The 20570-nt window shown below is 37.0% G+C and overlaps 3 protein-coding genes across 6 annotated transcripts; 1 reads left to right on the top strand and 2 right to left on the bottom strand.

Moving 5' to 3' along the window:
• Positions 1-4341: 4341 nt before the first annotated feature.
• On the top strand, positions 4342-5515 carry LOC103953251 (protein ENHANCED DISEASE RESISTANCE 2-like). The gene has a single exon (XM_009364990.2). It carries the CDS (start codon positions 4437-4439, stop codon positions 5352-5354), a length of 918 nt encoding a protein of 305 aa, XP_009363265.2. The 5' UTR covers positions 4342-4436; the 3' UTR covers positions 5355-5515.
• A 6417-nt stretch (positions 5516-11932) lies between these two features.
• On the bottom strand, positions 11933-16454 carry LOC103953261 (aspartyl protease family protein At5g10770-like). Of its 4 annotated transcripts, none has more exons than XM_048578915.1 (4): positions 16098-16454; positions 13368-15637; positions 12280-12784; positions 11933-12028 (listed from the first exon to the last, which is right to left on the bottom strand). In XM_048578915.1, exons 1-2 carry the CDS (start codon positions 16300-16302, stop codon positions 14376-14378), a joined length of 1467 nt encoding a protein of 488 aa, XP_048434872.1. In that variant the 5' UTR covers positions 16303-16454; the 3' UTR covers positions 11933-12028; positions 12280-12784; positions 13368-14375. The 4 variants fall into 4 exon arrangements, with proteins under 4 accessions (XP_048434872.1, XP_048434887.1, XP_009363276.2 ...); XM_048578930.1 differs by having other exon boundaries at positions 12280-12717; XM_009365001.3 differs by having other exon boundaries at positions 12280-12434.
• A 391-nt stretch (positions 16455-16845) lies between these two features.
• Positions 16846-20297, bottom strand: LOC125474839 (aspartyl protease family protein At5g10770-like; the record flags this gene model as incomplete). The annotated part of the gene is made up of 2 exons (XM_048578947.1): positions 16846-18409; positions 20060-20297. Coding segments are annotated over 2 exons (1536 nt in total), but the record flags the coding sequence as incomplete, so codon positions are not given.
• Between the last annotated feature and the right edge of the window lie 273 nt (positions 20298-20570).

The raw sequence follows: 20570 nt of genomic DNA, 5'->3' as shown, positions 1-20570 counted from the left end.
AGTGTACGTGTCGCTTGCACTCAAGTTCAAAACTCATTTGCACATATTAGAGTAGTTTATAATATGTCAATCGTTGTAGTCTAGTCTATGGACTTTTTTCTTGGACCCTCTTTGAATTTTTCATATTTCGTTTTCTTTGTTATCGTATTCCGATCTTATTGAACATTAAAAAAAATAAAAATAGTTAGTTGAAGTTAACAATTATAAGCTGTCTGCAAAGGACTCCACCTATCGGCACGCCGTATACAGTGAAGGCTGAAAGAGACAAAAACACAGGCAGCAATAGCATGTTGCAAAGTAATCGAGCAATAACGACGGAAATTAGGAGAAGAGAACCTCTCCGGATCTTTACATTCGAAGCTCAGAAAGTAAATGTTTTGGACCTTTAAAATTTAATTCAACAGTTAAAAGAAGAGAAGTTAGTAAAAAAATTTTAGAACTACAATAGTTTTTAGTTGCATGATCAAATTTTAAAGGTCCGAATCATTTAATCCTTGAATTCCAAATGTATAGATCCGCAGAAAATCTCTTTCCATAAATTAGAACAATAATTCTTCAAATTTGACAACTAAGTGTCGAATTTGCATCTTTTGTACAATAGTGTAACTAACTCTTGATTTTAAATTAAGTAAATAATGGGGCCTCATTATGTTGATTTTGGAGCTTGCGTAGCACGTCATCAGAATTCCATTCTCGTTGTTGTCTGGCTACAAATACTTGTCATGTCATGATATTCAAGATTCACATTGATTTTTTTGCTTTATGTTGATATAGGGGTTCTTTTTCGTTATCGTGCTGCATTTATAACATTTGAATATCTTCGGTCTATGTTCACATGTATTTTAGTATGTGATTTAATATGTTTTTTTTTGTAAAACCATATACTCAATTACTTTATCAGGAAATTCAAACTTAGATAAAAAAAAAATAAGATGAAAAAAAGAGGCTGATAAACCATCATAACCAACTATGTTACCTAAATGTGCGCATGTTCAGTTGTACGACGGTTCACCAGCATATTACACACAAATGCTTAGGTCCTCCCAAGTACTTTGAGCATTTTAATTGTTATATTTTAAACAAAAATTTAACAGTTAAAACATTTGATATATCTAATTTTACAAACCATTCAAAAAATTCCCAACATCACATCAACAGGTTACCACAAACAATGTCAACATTGATGTCAGCTGGTGGAGACCCTCAGCACAAGTAGCTTCTATGTGCCACGTCTCAGATCTGAGCCACCAAGCCAATATGCGATTCTCCAACTAATTTGATTTTTTTAAACGATATTTTGATGGGTGATGCGAAACAAACACCTATTTTAATTTTAACCCTTTTTTTGGTTAATTTTACCCTTTTTTTTTTTTAATTTATGTCGTTTGATTTTTCAATTCAATTGATCTGATTGTTAAAAATTAAGAGGAGTGTGTAAGAGATAAAAATAAATATATGGAAACACCCATTTTGTTAGTGTTTTATATTTTAATTTCCCCATCAAATATATTTTATTTGTGAGGGTTTTTTTTTTAAAAAAAAGAAAAGAAAAGAGCATTGCAAATAATCATGAAGAACTCAATCTCAAAAGCGTTCTTACAAACTAGATCTAAAAATATAACAATAAACATCACGAATCTCGAATAAATAAGTAGACATTAAGCACTCATCTGAGCTCATAAAAAACTACAAGATTACGAGATAAATGAAGCTACTAAATCTTGTATTACACAAAGATCATGTGACAACAAAAAATCTCAAATAATATATTAAGACACAAGGTATCATGCCCATCGGGTCTAATCACTGTCACACCAAGTGTAGTAGATTCAACAAACCAAACAGTTTCATCCTTCAACATAGATCCAACAAAGATGTAGCACACCAAAATGAAAATGAAGCAACTCTCCTATAAAGAGCAATCAAATTAGAAATTCTCATTCAAAATCGAACTCTAAGACAATTCTTGAAAATATTAAACAGCATAATAAAATCATGTCATTGCTCCATAATCTCCAAACATCCGAAAGTCATACCATTACACCGACTAATTCTATAGTGTCGCACTAGCTAAACTTGATTATGACATATTCCAACATTTTTCATGCTTCTAGCCGTGACGTCATATTGAAAGTTATAAATGATCCAAAACCTTGTTGAAGAAGGGCCTTTACAAAAAAAAAAAAAAGTTGCGTAAAAATGGGGTTATCGAAGACGAAATTCTTGAAGCGAATGCCCTTTACAAAAGAAAAATAACACGTGTCGGTTTCTTGATGGTCAGATTGGTCAAGTCAGACACTTTGTCACTAGGGACCCCTACTCTGTTTTCATTTTCCTATTTTCACTTCCGGAAACACCCTTCTTGTGTTCAGGAAATTACAAAACATGCTTCTTATTCTTGCTTTACTCGTAAGAAAACTAGATATTATTTTGTTTAAAAAAAAAGAAAAAAAAAGGTAGATATTATGACAAAGGAAAAGTTTGTCAAGGATTTGAAAACAATGGAGAATTTATCTTCCTAATAATAAACAAGAGAGAAATTGGAATTAAATATTAATCTTGACTATACTCAAGTATATGTTAATTTAGGAATAATTTAGTTATTGGAATTAACAGTATAATGTAATGGAATTGAATTCTACGTAACGATAATTATAAATTTTGACAGAATTGGATAACGAGATCTAGAAATTGGTAAAGAGCCAACTAGTCAAAAAGTCGCACATGTAGATGGCGAATTACCATAGTGACGAAAAACAATAATGTATATGTGCCTTGGTGAAGGTTTGATCCCAATCAATTCTCTATTTTCTGACATTTAACATTTAAACCCACTAATGTTATCGTTAGTGAAAAAAAAAATACATATGTACATGGTAGAATAGAAATTAGTAATCTTGTGAAAATTGTTAGTTCCGCCCTTCATGAATTTATGTGTCAGGGAACGGAATCAAATATCAGAAACTTAATATTTAGTATGATTTTATAAAGAAAATATATATAGAATGATGTTAATCTAGGTTGGTTGGTTCATGTTTGAAGCATGAGTTTTCAATTTTTTTGCTCCATACGACAGATCTTTGCTTGTCGTAGCAAATTTAAACAAAATAGGAAAAAACGTGGTGTGGAGATTTCCATCAACAAATTGCAAGCATGCATTCATCACTGCATTTTCAAATTAAGTTTTCAAACATTTGAAGAAATTATTTTATTTTCAACTGTATTCAAGTTCGAATCTGCACTATGATAATTATTTTAATTATAAAAATAAATTATTGGATCATATTGGATCCGATAATTATTGGATCATATTTTTTTCCCCACACTTTGTATTATATAATTATTATCGTGTGGCATGGACATTATTTAATCCAAGCACGCATGTGAGTTTATTGGTGCACGCAATTTCGTTTGCTTTATTCAATTAATTAATAATCTAATTCTTTGATTTGCTACATTGGGATTTATTTAATCCAAGGCATGCGTCAAAGGGAGTGTATATGTGTGTGTGTCTTTCTTTCCGTGAGTCAAAGGAACGTTTAAGCGTGCTCAATTTACATGTAAAAGAATTAAAAAGAAAAAAAATACAACTGAAAGAGAGAAAAAAAATATTAAATTCGTTTTGTGCAAATTAATTTATGACGTATAATTTTTTTTTCAATTATATGTAAAAGGTATAATAGGTAGCATAAATAAAAAGGTATTCTAATTTGCAGAAGGAGAATTTGAGAACAAAGAAGTGAATGCACTGCTCCATATGTGCAAAATAAAAATAATTCTAAACTTATTATATATTTATATGAATTTTAGTAAATATCATAGATACATTAAGTGCTTTTAATATATATCATTTGTAACTTGTAAGTATTTTTAAAATAACTGAAAACGTTTTTAGAGAAAATGTTTATGAGTTCCAAAAGCAATTAAGGTACTCCTAGCAAGAAGCATCAGTTATGTGCTTCTTGTAAGAAGCACTTCAGTGTTTTTCTAAGATTATTTGCATTTTTACTAAAGATTTATTAAAAAAAAAAGAATTCACAAAAAATACTCTCAATTATTTTAAAAACCATTACAAACGAGCTCTAAAACTTTACAAGAATGCTAATATTTTAAGTGCGACCAATACTTTTGCTTTCCGAAAAAAATAAAAGAAAAAAAAGGAACAAAAGCAGATACCAGCGGCGTGTAATTAAATTATCTCTTCCGGACTCCCAAATGGGATCAATAATCAAATAGGAAATAAATAATACAGAATTCGCTGTCCCAGAAACAATGGCACTCTCGTAGTTTTGTCCAAGAAAAAGGGTACTTCGTTTTCCCCCACTATTATACACCGCGGTAGCCTCCACAAATGAGGCGCTCACTTCGAAAGAGAAGAGAGTCATAGTGAGAAACCAAAATAACAGAGAGACGAGTAGAGAAGCACCATCGCCACCATGTGTCCGACGAAACAAAAGCACCGGAGCTCCGTCGCTGAACACGCCGGAAAATGCTCCAGATCGGAGGATTCTACAACCTCCACCGCCCACTGGATCTCCGAGTCCGTCCATGGCGGATCCTTGCGCCACGTGGACCTCACCACCGGAACCAACGGCTGGGCGTCACCTCCCGGCGACCTATTCTCCCTCCGCGCCAAGAACTACTTGTCGAAAAAACAAAAAGGCCCCGCCGGCGACTACCTACTGCAGCCGTGTGGCACTGACTGGCTCAGATCCAGCACGAAACTCGAGAACGTACTCGCTCGTCCTGATAATCGCGTGGCCAACGCGCTTCGGAAGGCACAGTCGGAAGGGAAGTCCCTGAAGAGCTTCATTTTCGCCGTGAATCTCCAGATTCCCGGCAAGGACCAGCACAGCGCCGTTTTCTATTTCGGCACGGAGGATCCTATCCCCGCTGGCTCGCTTCTCTACCGGTTCGTCCACGGCGACGACGCGTTCCGGAACCAGCGGTTCAAGATCGTGAACCGGATCGTGAAAGGGCCGTGGATCGTCGAGAAGACGGTAGGGAATTACAGTGCGTGTTTGCTGGGGAAGGCGCTGACGTGTAATTACCACAGAGGACCCAACTACCTCGAGATTGACGTTGATATCGCGAGTTCCGGGATCGCGAAGGCGATTCTGCGACTTGCATTGAGGTACGTGACGAGCGTGACGATAGACATGGGGTTTGTGGTGGAGGCGCAGGCGGAGGATGAGCTGCCTGAGAAGTTAGTCGGCGCGGTTCGGGTATGCGAGATGGAGATGTCGTCGGCAACGGTCGTGGAGGCGCCGCAGACGACGGTCGTAGCGCGGGGATTGAGTTTTGCGTCTAAGGTGAATCATCACAAGTCCGGCGACGACGACGACGACGATTGAGAATCTTAAACGGCGGTAACTTTTAATTGTTTCTTTTTCTTTTTTGTTAAAAAAAGCCTTTAATTATTATTTGTTGTTAATTGTAATTTTCACTTGGTAGGTTAATCCCTTTTTCATGGGGATTGATGTGTAGATAATAAAATTGAAATCGTAACAACAAATTACAATGCGACTGATTTTTCACTTTCCACATGTTTTTTTGGTTTCTCGGGATTAGTACAGAAAATTTGGGTAGTGGGGTATGGGACGTTAAAATCGTCACAAAAGGTAACGACTCTTTCAATGTGGAAATGGAGAGCAATTTGTATGGAATAGGTTCTCCGGTGGCTTTCAGTCGAATAATGCAACAATAAGTGGACAAAAATTTACGTTTGATATTATATTATTGGATTGGGGCATTACAATAACGTTAAACTTTTTTCATATAAATCATGTAAAAGTGACATTATTTATGCTAGTACATTGTACCGAACTTGTTTGGCAGTGCGATTGTGACAAGACTATTCCATGAGAAATGAATCAGTTTCATGTCCTTGCTGTTTTTTTTTCTTGCGACTTCAAAAGTAAAAGTAGATCTCATCCGCAAGAATAAGACAATGAGGATTTTTTTTAGAACCAAGACATAGACCTATTGTCCTCATCTGTTCGATAGATGCTTATCATGCGTTCCTAAAGTGTAGCACTTGTCCAATGACGATGTTGAATCAACTAAATGAGAGTATATCTCGACATTATGAAATTAGACGCAAACTTGGGTATAATTCGAGTATAACCTCAGTTGTTTTATTTCCTTCATTCGTGCGATACCTATCACAAAAACATAACACCCTGTGAATATTAGTTCTATTTGATTCAACAACGTGTGCTCATCGTAATCACCCGAACAAGATTCCTCGGTTTCTCTTCTTCAAGGGAGGGGAGGCCTAAAAAATTGTGGGTGTGCATCCTTAGCGTAGCTTGGTGAAGTTATTAAGCCTAGTATGGTAGTAGCTTATACCAAATGAAAGCAATTAGGACCCCATTCGGCCGATTATTACTTGGCTCTCCGCTTCCCACCGCTGAAAGCAATTGTGGGCTCAAATTTCCGAATCTCATGTCACCATCTTTGTTTTTATTGTCGACATAAAGTTTCTACCTATAAAGAACAAATAATACTTTGAGTCCACCATTTTTTTCGATTTTCTTACTCTTGTATTGTAACCATGTTTTCCTTGTTTTTGGTTAATAAAATCCAATGGGACATACGGTTTGTTCGAGTTCGAGATCAAATTGCACTCTTTTTAATTTAAATTAGTTTCAAGTAGAATATACTATTTAAATTTAAAAAGTAAAAAAATAAAGAAAAGAGCTCTGTCGATGAAGCCTCTTGTGGATAATGTAGAAGAGGCCCGACTCTTCTGAGCCTTTTATTTTCTTGAATCATTATTCACCATCCTGTTGTTAGAATTAGGAATGCCCGACCAATTTTGATAGGCTTTTACTTTATTTCTTTTTCCATAATCCATATTATTAAAAAAATAAATGGTGCTAGTCTGAATAGTTTTTTTTTCTTTTTTTTTTAAAATTTATTTTTCTAATCTTTTGGCAACTTTCAATGTTATTGGCTGCTAATTTGCTGGTTTTAGTTAAATAAATCTTTGAGGGTAGTGTCAAGTATGAGCAATAATTAGAGTCTCACCTCGATTTGTTGATTGTTTCTTAGGGGGTGTAGTTAAACTAAAATTTTAAGGGTTTTAAAAGTGATAGATTTAATCGTCCTAGTCTCAATAGTTTTTATTTTTATTTTTATTTTCATGAAGCCTGAAGTGTCCCACACTTTGAAAAGTAGGAGTGATTTCTAATGGAATCCAAAAAGACTAAAGGTATATCAGCTCACTCCTGATCATAATCAATTGGAACACGTCCTTTAAGCTATTTATAAGTCTATTTAAGTGAAACTTGGAAAAATACTTCAAGTGCTTCATGCATTTTTATTAAGGATTGTTCCAAAAATATTTTTACCAAAATCAAGTTTTAATCATTTTTTACACAATGCTTTATAATGTTAGCATGAAAATTAACTTTAAACTGTGAGTTGACAGAAAGTTCAAGAAAAGTCTCATGCACTTTGAGAGAGTCATCTTGACATTTATTTCGAAACTTTTGCCAACGATAAGTGGAGATACAAAATTTGAGTGTACAATTACTTTATAGCTCAAATATTTAGGGTTTACACATTAGGTCTAGTGTTTGATACTTGGCTCTCCCAATGACCGTTCCACAAAGTGACATCATACGAACCCAAGCCAGAGAACCACAAATGGAGTAAATAATTTTGTTCTGGAAATCTTGCCAAATGCTTCCATTATTTATACTTGAGCTATATATATATATATATATATATATAGTTATATAGTTATACGCGCACTCAAACCCTAAACATGTCACCAAATTCTGTTGCTAGTCTACATGCATGAACTGTGTTCATCAAAATTTATTCAGCAAAATGACTCAGCTAGTAGTGCTAAATTAATTCAGATTTGAGACCACTCTAAACCTGATTTATTACTTAATCATAATCAATTTAGCAACTTCCAGCGGCGAATCCAATCTTCCCTCCTGCAACATCGTACACCACTTCAAACCCTTTCTGCTGCAAATTCCCAATGATCCCCGGCTGCCGATCTTCGGTGTTAGGAAGAATCGCCAAGCAAACCTGCGAAGTATCAACTATCACAATCACTGTCCCCGCCGATTTCAATTCCAAAGTAAGCCCGCCACTGAACGTAAACGCTACCGCCGGAAACAAGACCGTCTCCAAGTTATACGCTCTAAGGTCGTAGCAACTGTCCAGTACCCACTGAACTGTCTTGGGTTTCCGGTGGTTGCGTTTACGTTCCGTGGCGGGCTTACTTTGGAATTGAAATCGGCGGGGACAGTGATTGTGATAGTTGATACTTCGCAGGTTTGCTTGGCGATTCTTCCTAACACCGAAGATCGGCAGCCGGGGATCATTGGGAATTTTCAGCAGAAAGGGTTTGAAGTGGTGTACGATGTTGCAGGAGGGAAGATTGGATTCGCCGCTGGAAGTTGCTAAATTGATTATGATTAAGTAATAAATCAGGTTTAGAGTGGTCTCAAATCTGAATTAATTTAGCACTACTAGCTGAGTCATTTTGCTGAATAAATTTTGATGAACACAGTTCATGCATGTAGACTAGCAACAGAATTTGGTGACACGTTTAGGGTTTGAGTGCGCGTATAACTATATATAGCTCAAGTATAAATAATGGAAGCATTTGGCAAGATTTCCAGAACAAAATTATTTACTCCATTTGTGGTTCTCTTGCTTGGGTTCGTATGATGTCACTTTGTGGAACGGTCATTGGGAGAGCCAAGTATCAAACACTAGACCTAATGTGTAAACCCTAAATATTTGAGCTATAAAGTAATTGTACACTCAAATTTTGTATCTCCACTTATCGTTGGCAAAGGTTTCGAAATAAATGTCAAGATGACTCTCTCAAAGTGCATGAGACTTTTCTTGAACTTTCTGTCAACTCACAGTTTAAAGTTAATTTTCATGCTAACATTATAAAGCATTGTGTAAAAATGATTAAAACTTGATTTTGGTAAAAATATTTTTGGAACAATCCTTAATAAAAATGCATGAAGCACTTTAAGTATTTTTCCAAGTTTCACTTAAATAGACTTGTAAATAGCTTAAAGGACGTGTTCCAATTGATTATGATCAGGAGTGAGCTGATATACCTTTAGTCTTTCTAGATTCCATTAGAAATCACTCCTACTTTTCAAAATGTGGGACACTTCAGGCTTCACGAAAAAAAAAAAAAAAAAACTATTGAGACTAGGACCATTAAATCTAGCACTTTAAAACCCTTAAAATCTTAGTTTGACTACACCCCCTAAGAAACAATCAACAAATCGAGGTGAGACTCTAATTATTGCTCATACTTGACACTATCCTCAAAGATTTATTTAACTAAAACCAGCAAATTATCAGCCAAGCACATTGAAAGTTGCCAAAAGATTAGAAAAATAAAATTTAACAAAAATGAAAAAAAAAAAAAACTATTGAGACTAGGACCATTTATTTTTTTAATAATATGGATTATGGAAAAAGAAATAAAGTAAAAGCCTATCAATTTATTTGTTATATTTGATGCTCTAGCGCAACACACGTAATGTGTTAACAGTCTTATTGATAATATATATTTGCATAAATTTGTCATTGATATAACATGAAAAATAGTAACACTATATGACATCTTGACGCTAAAATCCAAATTATTTTTATAACATATATAACATATCATAACTAAACATTAAGGAACACGATTCGTGCATGTATTAATATATTGACATATATACATGACACATATAGAAAGAGTTAGCAACACAAAAAATTAGTAAGTACCTTTGGTGGAGGGGGTGCAAGTAGTTGCAGGCAGTAGAGATTTCAACTGAACTGTGTGATGAGTAAGTTTATCCTTCCTTCCTGCCAAGGCAAAACCCTTCTCCAAAGAGCAGAGAACTAGACAAAGAAATAATACATATAAACCAAAAGACCTGAAAAAAAAGAGCTAAAATTCATCGGAGCAATTTCCATGAAGCCTTATTACTCCCTAAAGGTTTTTAGCTCAAGTTTTTAGCTCTTAGATTTGGGATGAGGATGCACTCCCTTATAAGGAGACTCACGGTTGACGTATACGAATACTTTGGTGTTATTTTTCTGGACTTTAATTTTTCTATTAAAAATAATGAAGGTCGCCATGCATAAGCGGACTTAATTATTAATTCATGTAAATTTTATAACATTGAATTCACACACACACGCGCGCGCACACACATATATATATATATATGAGTACGTATCCTCTTCGGATATAAAAAAATAGAGCTCAAAGATCAAAAGATTTGGACCGTTGAAATTTTGATCCAACAGCTACAAACATGGGGCCTCTCTAAAAGTTATAATAATTGTAGCTGTTGGATCAAATTTCGACAGCCCGAATCATGTGATCCTTGGGCTCCCTTTTTTTTAGATCTGGAGAGGATTTGTTATATATATATATATATATATATATATATATATATATATAGTACTTTATTTTATATATATAAATTCAATGATAAATCGGACTGAGAAGATATTATTTCAGTGGAGGACATGCAAGCTGGAAAAAGCAGGCATATGTATGGAATCGTGAATTTAGATACTCAAGACTAGTCAGAGAGTGCTTAAGTTTTCAAATGGTAATTAATTAGCAAGTCAAATGGTAATTAATTAGCAAGTCAAATGCTAATTAGAAATGTCTTATCATTTCAACAACAACAACGTATACTTGTGTAGTCTTTGCAGACAAAGACAGATCGATTTGGAGAAGATATGCATAGAGAGTGAGACAAAGCAATTCCCGTCAAGTATCGTGGATCAAGTTTTCCAAGCTAGGAAACTACGTACATAATGACGAATTTTCTTGTGGCTGCATGCGCTTATTTCCCGGTTGCACATGTGGATGTCCTTAATTGAAGTCCATACTAATTAATTAGTCATCACCTCTGCGACGAAATCAATACTATTAGGGCAACGCGAAAAAAAAAACACGATGATGGTCAATGATAGGTTAAAATATCTCTGAAGAATCTTTCGGGTTAGTTAGAATTGATGAGAAAACTTAATGGAATATAATAGTTACCCCGAAATAATGGAATGCAATGGTGAAACCATTGGTTGGTCCATTTTTAAAGAACAAGAAAAAAAAAAAAAAAGTAATCACTTTGAACCTCATGCTAAGTTCTGTATTGGACCTGAATGCAATGAATGAAATATTTGATGTTCTAACGGTTTGAATGAAAGACAAAGTTTCTAATTTTTTGTCCGAAAACTTTCAGTGAACTTCAAATCTATTAAAATATTGCTTTCTTAAAAAGGATAACAAACATTCATAAGGAGGATAAATAACACACTACAAAAAAAATGAGCAATGCACACAATAAATTATTTGTGCCCTTTGAGGTCAAAAAGCACCAACAATTGTGCTCAAAGAGTTCAGCACAAATAACAGCCTATTTGTGTCTGACAACCATGTCAAATTGTCAGGTGACAGAATCATATTGCGCACAATTTTCAAATCGTGCCCAATAGGTTCTGTTTAAAAAAAATATATATATTAATGTAGAAAAATTGAATTTTCTTTTAAATCAACAAATCCCACAATATACACGTATTTTAGTTATTCACAACCAAGTCCTTCAGAATCCTATCTTCCCTCACAGCACTGCAGCTGATGAACCCAAGTTCTTCGTGCAATGAAGCTCACTTAAACCACATTCCCTTCTTGCTTAAACTGAGAGTCCCACAACTTTTTCTGAATTGAAAATAAATTGTAGTTGAATAAGAATCTTAGTAAAAAGCATAGACTAGGAAATATTTATACCTTACAAATAGCATCCATTTCATCAAAGATTATCGCATGCAAACCACTCTGGTCTCCAGGGGAATTAAGGACATAATGAGATTAGAAATTATTGAAAAACCAGCCTAAGTGCACTAGACATGTATATATTTCCCTTACCGCGAGCCCCTTGATCATTCTCAGCATTAGCAAATAGATTCCTAACATTTTTCTTAGTTTCACCAACTTGCTCAAAACTTCAGGGCCATTAACAATCTAGCACAATTCACAAAAATAGAAATCTCATCAATCACCAATGCAGATAATAGCTAACTGATCCCTAAGGATAAGTTGCATATCCAAAATCATTCAGACATGCTCAAATAGCTTTGTTAAAATAATGTACTAGCATCAAAATGATGTGTTAAATCACGATTCGACATGGTTCAATGTCTTTCCAGAAAGGAGTGTGGTATAAAGTTATACCAAAAAGATATCAGCGCAACTAGAATAATCTGTTATCTTACTTATTTGTCACGTGAGGAGGGAAAACATGGGATGCAAAAGCTCTTCGAAATATATCTGCAAACTCAGCACCTAAGCCACCAATTCCAAGTGTTTGAAGATTAAACTCCTTGTGCCTGACAATGTTGCTACTTGTAGCTTCATGCTGATTTACAATCTGACGAATTCAGTTCAGAATATCAAATTTCAATACATTATTTGGTATTGTATACTATCTAAAATAATACTGAAAATGTTCACCTAAAAATGGCCATCATATCATGACTCTGATATATAGCTAAATAATTGATCAAAGGAGCAAGTGCAAAAAATAAATTAAGAAACAATTGAAGAGATATGATATCTACACCCTTAGCAAGAGTAAGGCCAATCCTTTCCAAGAGACAGAGAGATATTACTTAACACCGACATCATCGACACTGCTGATAGCCATATAGGTACTGATGATCACAACAATGATAAGTCACCCAACAATATAAAGTTGTGTTAATAACTGATTAGCAGCTCCTGATCAAAGAATGTAAACAAACAACTTTATAGATTAGATTATGTCTTTGTTGCACTATAATACAAAAGAAAGAAAAAATCACAACCAAATTTAATACAATCAATTCAAACATTACACACAAACTAAAAATTCTAGAACACTAGAAATATGGAAAGGAAACTAACGCAGACACTATTTGATTAAAAAGAATTAATTAACAAAAACTTTAAAGTCATATATAAGATAATGTTTTAAAATTGCAGTAGTATAGAGGTAGGGTTACAACCCACGTGAAAAACCACAGGGGTATGAACTCTGTTTCTCTCAGGTTTTCAACACTTAAAAAATTATAGGACATAATTAAGTATACCTCCAAGCTTATCATACAACTCTACAGCTAGCTAACAAAAATACAGACTATCCAATTTTGAAATTCCAGTTGATCGATCACAAGGTATCAAAGGTCAAAAACGAACCCCTAAACCATCTAAACCCCTTTGCCTCCAAATACTGTGGAATCCCAAAAAATTACAATAAATTTGAAAAATTAAACAAAAAAAAGGAAAACTTGATTGCGAATTAGGAAAAATATAAAACAACTACCTCCTTATGGCATTGATCTGAGGAACAGTGAAGACGATGGTGCTTCCTCAGAATCTTAGATCCGATCTCAGACTTAACCGACTCGACGAGTTTGAACTCCTGCAGCTTCTTCAACTCCATCTGAAGCTTGTCTTGCTCTTGGCCCTTTGTTTGGAGCTCTTCCTTCTTGAACTTCAAGATTCCTCCTTCTTAAGGAGCTTCTTGGTTTCTCCTTCTAAAGCCTCGTTGCCTGAACCTTCTCTTGCATTTCTTCAAGTTCTTTCTCAAACGACAGACAGTTGGGATCTGAGCGTGAGATGCAACGAGAGGGAGAGACGGATCGATTGAGATAGAGAGAGATGCGGAGGCGTTGGTGTTTCTCAAATCTGATGCACATGTGTTTTTCCAAGAAAAAAACGAAAGAAAATCTCAGATTTGAGAGAAGTGAGAGTGGTAGAGAGAGATGCATAAATTTTGTTTGGTTGAGAAAGAGAGAATTTGGGTTAAAGGGAGAGGGAGGGAAGTGGGGTGTGGTGTGTGGGTGGGTTAGGGACGAAAGTGGGGTGTGGGTGGGTTAACTGAGAGAGACGGAGAGACAGAGAAAGTGGGGTATGTGTGGGCCATAAGTATTTGAAAAATAATAAAAAATAAATAATTGTGTCTTTACAAGTAAAATGTTGGCACAAATGATAATTTGAGTCCATTATTTTTATAATGATGTCTTGAAAAAATATTTGTGCCAAATTTGTAGAAGAATGGGCACATTAATTAGTGCCTTTATACAAAGGAAACAAATACAATTTTTTTGTGTGTAAAATTGGTTAGTTATCCACAAAATAATTAAGTGTGTCCTCAATTTTGTATCCATAGGTCATTTTTCTTGTAGTGACAGATAATTAACACTTTGACATCACCGGAACCACAAGACAACGAGATCATTACTAACAACTTTATTTTTTCGGTAGCTGCTTACTTAGCAGTACCACCAGTTAGAAATCTTCATCAGCAATGATTTAAGTAGCTAATCAATCAGGGGCAACCTGCAGGGCCAAATCCGATCTTTCCCCCAGCAACGTCGTACACCACTTGCAGCCTCTTCTGCTGAACGTTGCCGATAATCCCGACGCTACTATCGTCCTTGTTTCCTGCAAACGCCAAGCAAAACTGCGAACCACTAGTCTGGAACAGTACCCCTGTCGCGTCCAAGTCTACCGTAACCCCACCTCCAAATACAAACCCTATCTTTGGGTACGACACCGTTTTAAGTCCACTAAAGTCGTAGCAAGTGTCTAGTAGGGCAGACTTCGACTTAGCAAAAGGGTACTTCTTCATCGCTTTTCTAAAAGCCGCGCGTAATGCGGCATACGGGGTGGCAGGGAGGCGCGTGATCACCGTCCCCGAGTCGATGACTGTCCCCGACTTTGAAAAGATAGAGGCTGAAATCTTCAGCTGACGGCTACCGACGGTGATTCCAACTAGGTCAAGGGCGTAAAATGTAGCGCTTTGGGATAAAGTTTTGAGCGGCGTGAACTTGACGGCGTTACCGGAGCCTCCGTCGGGGCCGAATTTGAGGTAGCCGGTGGAGCTTGAAGTGGAGGGTAGACAGTAGGAGAACACTCGTTTGTATTTCTGGGAGGTTTGTTCGACGAAGGAGATGCTGGTCCGGCCCAGACCGAGCAAACCGGCGGCGGCGCCAAACTGGACTTCGCTGTTTTGCGCGCAGCCAAAATCGAAATCATCGTAAGCATCCGTCGGTGTTATTGTTAGCTTGTCATTGCCGAAGAAGCCCAGTGAGGAAGAGTTGTCTAAATACTTGGCGCTGTAGGTGCACGTGGCGGCAGAGCAGTCGCGGCCGATGCCGGCCACTGTGAGCTGAGAACACGCAGCGGACTCACAGGAGATGTTGGAGTATGAGGTGGAGTGGGAGGGGTCGAACATTGGCTCTTTCTGTTTGTAACAAGATGGGACACACGGTCGGCATTGTGTCCAAGTTAGGTCGCTGCCTGTGTCGATAAGGAGGGAGAGGTTTTTGGCCGGTGTGCCGAGGCCCACTGTTACAATGTAGTTGGATGATCCAAGTTCCAGACCGTACTGGACGGGGATGGTATTGGTGGCGGCGTCAGGTTGTGTGAGTGAGTTAAGACGGTAGTGAATTGAGCTGACTCGGGCTTCGTCTTGCTTGAGGATTTGAGTGCGATCCTGATCAGTGGGGTTACTTTGTGATCTGTGTTGTTTGCATGGCCCATGCTTGTGTACCACTTCCAATACCGATTCCTTGTTATTGTAAGGACCTGAATTGAAAATATTCATCTTTAGTTTCTCATTTATCATAACTATGTGATAATTTAAAATAAATTAATAAATAATTTAAGAATGATGAATTACAATATTGACATTTCGGATAATGGACTGGATCTTATAAAATGCGTGTCAAAAAATAAGCGTCCTCCTATCTTAACCCATGGACTAATATATAAAATGCTTAGTTATTAGTCCACCTGTATAGTTAAAACATGTAAATTACTAAGACAACATCTGGTCGATGCGATAATTTATCCATGCATATGTACTGACCTGGTTAAACCATGGAGTTTCATATAAGCAATTAGCTCGAACTGAATATACATATATACTCGATCAGAAAAGACAAAACGCACGCACACATAGAGATAATAGGGGGGTAATTAAAGTTCAAAAACTTAAGCTGCAGAAGGAAGCGCTTTAATAATGCTGTTATATATGGAGTTCAACCTTGGGTGGAGAGGATGCAGGTGGTTGCTGGTTGCAGAGAGTTTACTTCAACTGTGTGAGTATGTGGAAGAAGGTCAGTTTTTGTATCTCCTTCTGTCAAAGCAAGGCCCTTCTCCGGCGAGCAGAGAATTACGCAGATAAAAAACACAAAGCAACCAAAGAAAACCCTGAGGAAGGAAGGGGAGATAGAAATGGGAGTTGCCATGATCTAATAACAAGCCTAGCTAGTAGCTCCTGGAATCTGAGCATAAACTCCTATATATCCTTATAAGCTCATTGGGAGGTAGGGACGTACGGCAATTAAAATGGAAATTCGAAGGTGTCGGTGCGCCACAATAATTTGTGTAACTTTTTCGTTGTAGCATCTTGTTTGTTTCCCCTTCAAAGTGCTTTTGGCAAGGATCTGCAGAAGATATGCCTGCCATGCCTGCTTTTGCAACTTTTCTGTAACAGTGTTATATTTGAAATTCCCTCGCGTAATAATTCGGTCATCACTCGTCACTCACCACTCATCCATAATAGCAAGTTAATAGTGTTTTTCATTCCCAACTTGGCTAATTCAACACAGTTTTTTTAAAGAGGAATTGAACACGGCAGTAAGTGTAAATATTCTTAGCCAATTAAAATATAAATCTCTTGTAATCCAACGCATCGACTTGCATTCAATTTTTTAGAAATATAAATGAAGTAAAGTTTTACAAGAATTATCGAGTAGACTGGATATGCAAGAATTATAAAATCGCAACAATTCAAAAGTGTACTTTTATTTTATTTTATACACTTTACACATTTGAAATTCATTTTTACTGTTACGTTTACACGCACATACCAATCGTCACTACATGGTTTGTTCCAACTCGTCTACATGTATTACCATTACATTTTTTTTAATACCAATTGAGGACGATCTTTAGTCGTCAACTGTTTAATCCAACATTTTCCCTAAGCTGCTGCTGCTGCCAGCTTAATCAAACTTCTTAACCATCCTAATCAAGCAGCTAATCACATAAGCCCTCATGGGCATCCTGCAGGGGCAAATCCGATTTTTCCACCAGCCACATCATAAACCACCTGCACCCTCTTCTGCTGAACGTTCCCAAATATCCCTATGTCGCTGTCGTCACCGTTTGCGGCAAACGCCAGGCAAACTTGATCGGCACTTGCCGCGTAGAATATCCCGGTCGGGTCCAATTCCAACGTCGTTCCGCCGCCGAACGCAAACGAAATTTTCGGAAACGTCACCGTATCGACCTTACTGAAGTCGTAACAAGTGTCGAGAATCGAAAGCGCCGGAGCTGACGGGTAGCTCTTCATCCCCTGCTGAAACGCGTCGCGCAGTGCCTTGTATGCTGTCGGCGGCAGGCGCGTGATCACTGTCCCGGAATCTATAATCGTCCCCGAGGAGGAAAAAATTGTACCGGGAATCGGTAATTTTTTCCCGCCAACGCTGATCCCGACGACGTCGAGGCCGTAAAACGACCCGCCTTGGGAGACGTCGGCGAGGGGTGTGAATTTCACGGCGCTGGAAGATCCGCCGCCTTTGCCGAAGCTGAGGTATCCAGTGCCGCTGGATTTGGAGGGGAGGCAGTAGGAGAAGAACCGGCTGTATTTCAAGGCGGATTGCTCGATGATGGAGATTTTATCCCGGCCGAGACCGAGCAAACCGGCGGCGCCCCCGAAGAGTCCCTGATTGTTCTGGCCGCACCCGAACAAAAACCCGTCAAAAATATCCGTCGGCGTTAAGCTCAGCCGTTCCTTCCCGAAAAATCCGACGGAGAATGACTGGTCTCCGTACTGAATGCCATAGATGCACGTGGAGGAGGCGCAGCCGGGAGTGTTTCCAGTGCCTGACACCAGTTCGGAACACGTGGCGGAGCTACAAGAGATTTTGACGTATGAGGCGGATGCTGCGGGGTCGAAGATGGGCTCCTTCTGTTTGTAACATGATTTGGCACATGGGCGGCATTGGGTCCACGTCAGATCACTTCCCGTGTCGAAGATGAGGGTGAGCATCTTCTTGGGCGAGCCCAGGCCCACGCTGACAATGTAGTTGCCTGAGCCCACTACGCTTCCGGACTGGGCCGGAGTTTTGGTTTCGGCGGATGGGCGGAGTTTGTCGACGGTGGCTGCGGATGGTGCTTTCTTGGTGTTGACTCGGGAGTGGATTGAGTCAACTCGGGCTTGGTCTTGCTTGAGGATTTGAGCGTGCGTTGGAATTTTGGAGTTCTTCTTCTTGATTCCAGAGCATGGTCCGTGCTTGTGCACCACTTTCAGTACGGTCGATGATGACGTTGGTCCCTTGTTGTCGTGACCTGAATTCAAATAGATGATTCACAATTACTTCACACTTTTTTAATTACAATCAAGCGTTTCTGATTACGTTCAGCACAAAAACTTAAAAGTGTTTTCCGAGTTGTAGTATTTTTTAAAAAAATCGTTAGAATTTAGTTAACGATTTTTACTTCAGAAGAAAGTGTTGATGAGCAAAAATACCAAAAATACGTAATATTTTCTTATGGTTTTTTTTTTTTTTTTTGGAATATGAAAAAGCAATTTGTCTTTAAGATGGGACTGGGTTGTGAGACTGAAAGATTATTCAGCCTTGCTATATTCTTTGCATTATTTGGTAAAGGTCGGCACTAGGCATCAATGTTCATCGGTGTCTTGGCCTGCTGGCCAGTCTCTGTCGTACTGCTTATGTGAACATGAATGACCAAACAACATGCATGGTTTTTGGATATTTTAATTTGTTTAGTAAAAAAAAAAAAAAAGGAAAAAAAAAAAATTTTTATGTCATGCTTTTGTTGAGCAATCATAGTCGAATTTATTTAATTAATTGTATCATATTTGGTCATTGCGTAATTTTTAATTGTTGCAGCTTACAAATACACAAGATTAAATTTTCTATATTCGTGTGGCATCTATGTGGCCTTTATCATTGATTGAAATGTGTTAATTTTATGACAACAAAGTTAAAAATAGTTAAATTTATTAACAGGTGTCAATCAAAGATAAATTACTACGGAAAAACTATACATAAAATGAATGTAAAAAATTTAAACTTCAAATACACGCGTGTGCATCACACATATATGTTATTGGAAACAGAGACTTTAAGAAACAAAGAAAGCCATGAAAAAAAGCTCTTTCAGTAACTTTTGAAATTTTTTAACAACAAAGAATTATTTATTATGTCAAAATTGACCTCTTCTTATTTTTCTCGATAGATTTGAGTTTGATACCAAGTTGATTAGAGCAATATACTTTTCTTTATATACTCAAGTTTTGAATTCCTTCCTCGTAATAGATTAAGATTGTGTAAATATTAGTAGTAAAAAAACATAATCCCCTTTGTTGTTGGTGTTAATATATAATCTCGTGTTGGCATCAAATAATGGGTATATGGTGGCTCACTATTTACATGTTTGGTTCCATTTCACAATCATGCATGTTGAAAATTAAAACAACTACCAATAGTTTATTGCTTTTCAAAACATCAATTTTATGACTTTCTAAAATTTGCAGGAATCTAACCCGTGCTTTCCTTATCAAAAGTATCCCCTTAAATTTTCTTTTATCTATTTTATAAAAAGAAATGTTTCTAATGGCTTGTTGTTGTGTCTCTACTAATTCATGGGGTTAAGGAATTGGATTCTCCGACCACCCGCACTACATATGTTTCCAACTTTGCAATTAAACCATGTATCTACGTATAAGCAAGCTCTAACAAAATATAGCTTTTAATATGAATAAATTTTTGTAAGAATGATATTTTGCAATGATGACCTACAAAATGTTCAGTTCAGATTATTGTAAATAGTACAAAATATGGAACGTGGGAATTGTATTAAGCTACTAATTCGTTGCACTTTGCTACTCTCTCATTATCTATATATATATAATATTTCCAATAAAACTGAAATTAAAATTTAAAAAAAAAAAACATGAACATATTTATTAACCTTTGGCGGAGGAGCTAGGGCTGCAGGAGGTTGCCGGCAGCAGAGAATTGAGTTCAACTGTATGAGCATGTTGATGGAGAAGCTGGTTTTCTTCCATGGCAAAGCCCTTCTCCAAAGAGCTGAGAAATAGGGTTAGAAATACAGTAAAGGCAAGCAAATAGCTCATGAGGGAGGAGGAGGAGGAGGAGCTAGAAAAACTGGGAGTTGCCGCTATGAGTATCGAAAACTCTTCCCAGAATTCAAATTATGGTATTGCTCCTCCAAATCGTGACCTTCTCTGCCTTATAAGCTAATTGGAAACCCATTGGGTTATCAATTCTTACACGTCACCCATTATAACAGCAAACACATAATGCAAGCTTGCCCATCAATATCAAATCCACTAAACGACGTCAGACCAACTGGTTGATTAGGGTTTTTTTTTTTTTTTGTTGAACAATAGGGTTTGTTTAGAAAGGGCAGATATAACACTACGTATACATATGTATGTAAGTATTTAGACTCTGTGGCT

Source organism: the organism of the source record quoted next, unplaced genomic scaffold (assembly GCF_019419815.1).
Source record: "Pyrus x bretschneideri cultivar Hongxiangsu unplaced genomic scaffold, Pyrus_bretschneideri_v1 Contig1, whole genome shotgun sequence".
In the NCBI taxonomy this organism is placed as follows: Eukaryota; Viridiplantae; Streptophyta; class Magnoliopsida; order Rosales; family Rosaceae; genus Pyrus; species Pyrus x bretschneideri.
This window is presented reverse-complemented; position numbering and strand designations above follow the sequence as displayed.

Coding starts and splice junctions, on each gene's coding strand:
- LOC103953251 (XM_009364990.2), top strand. CDS start 4,437: ATGTGTCCGACGAAACAAAAGCACCGGAGCTCCGTCGCTGAACACGCC.
- LOC103953261 (XM_048578911.1), bottom strand. CDS start 16,302: ATGGCAACTCCCATTTCTATCTCCCCTTCCTTCCTCAGGGTTTTCTTT. Junction 15,638..16,097: donor CTGCATCCTCTCCACCCAAG/GTTGAACTCCAT, acceptor TTTTCAATTCAG/GTCCTTACAATAACAAGGAA.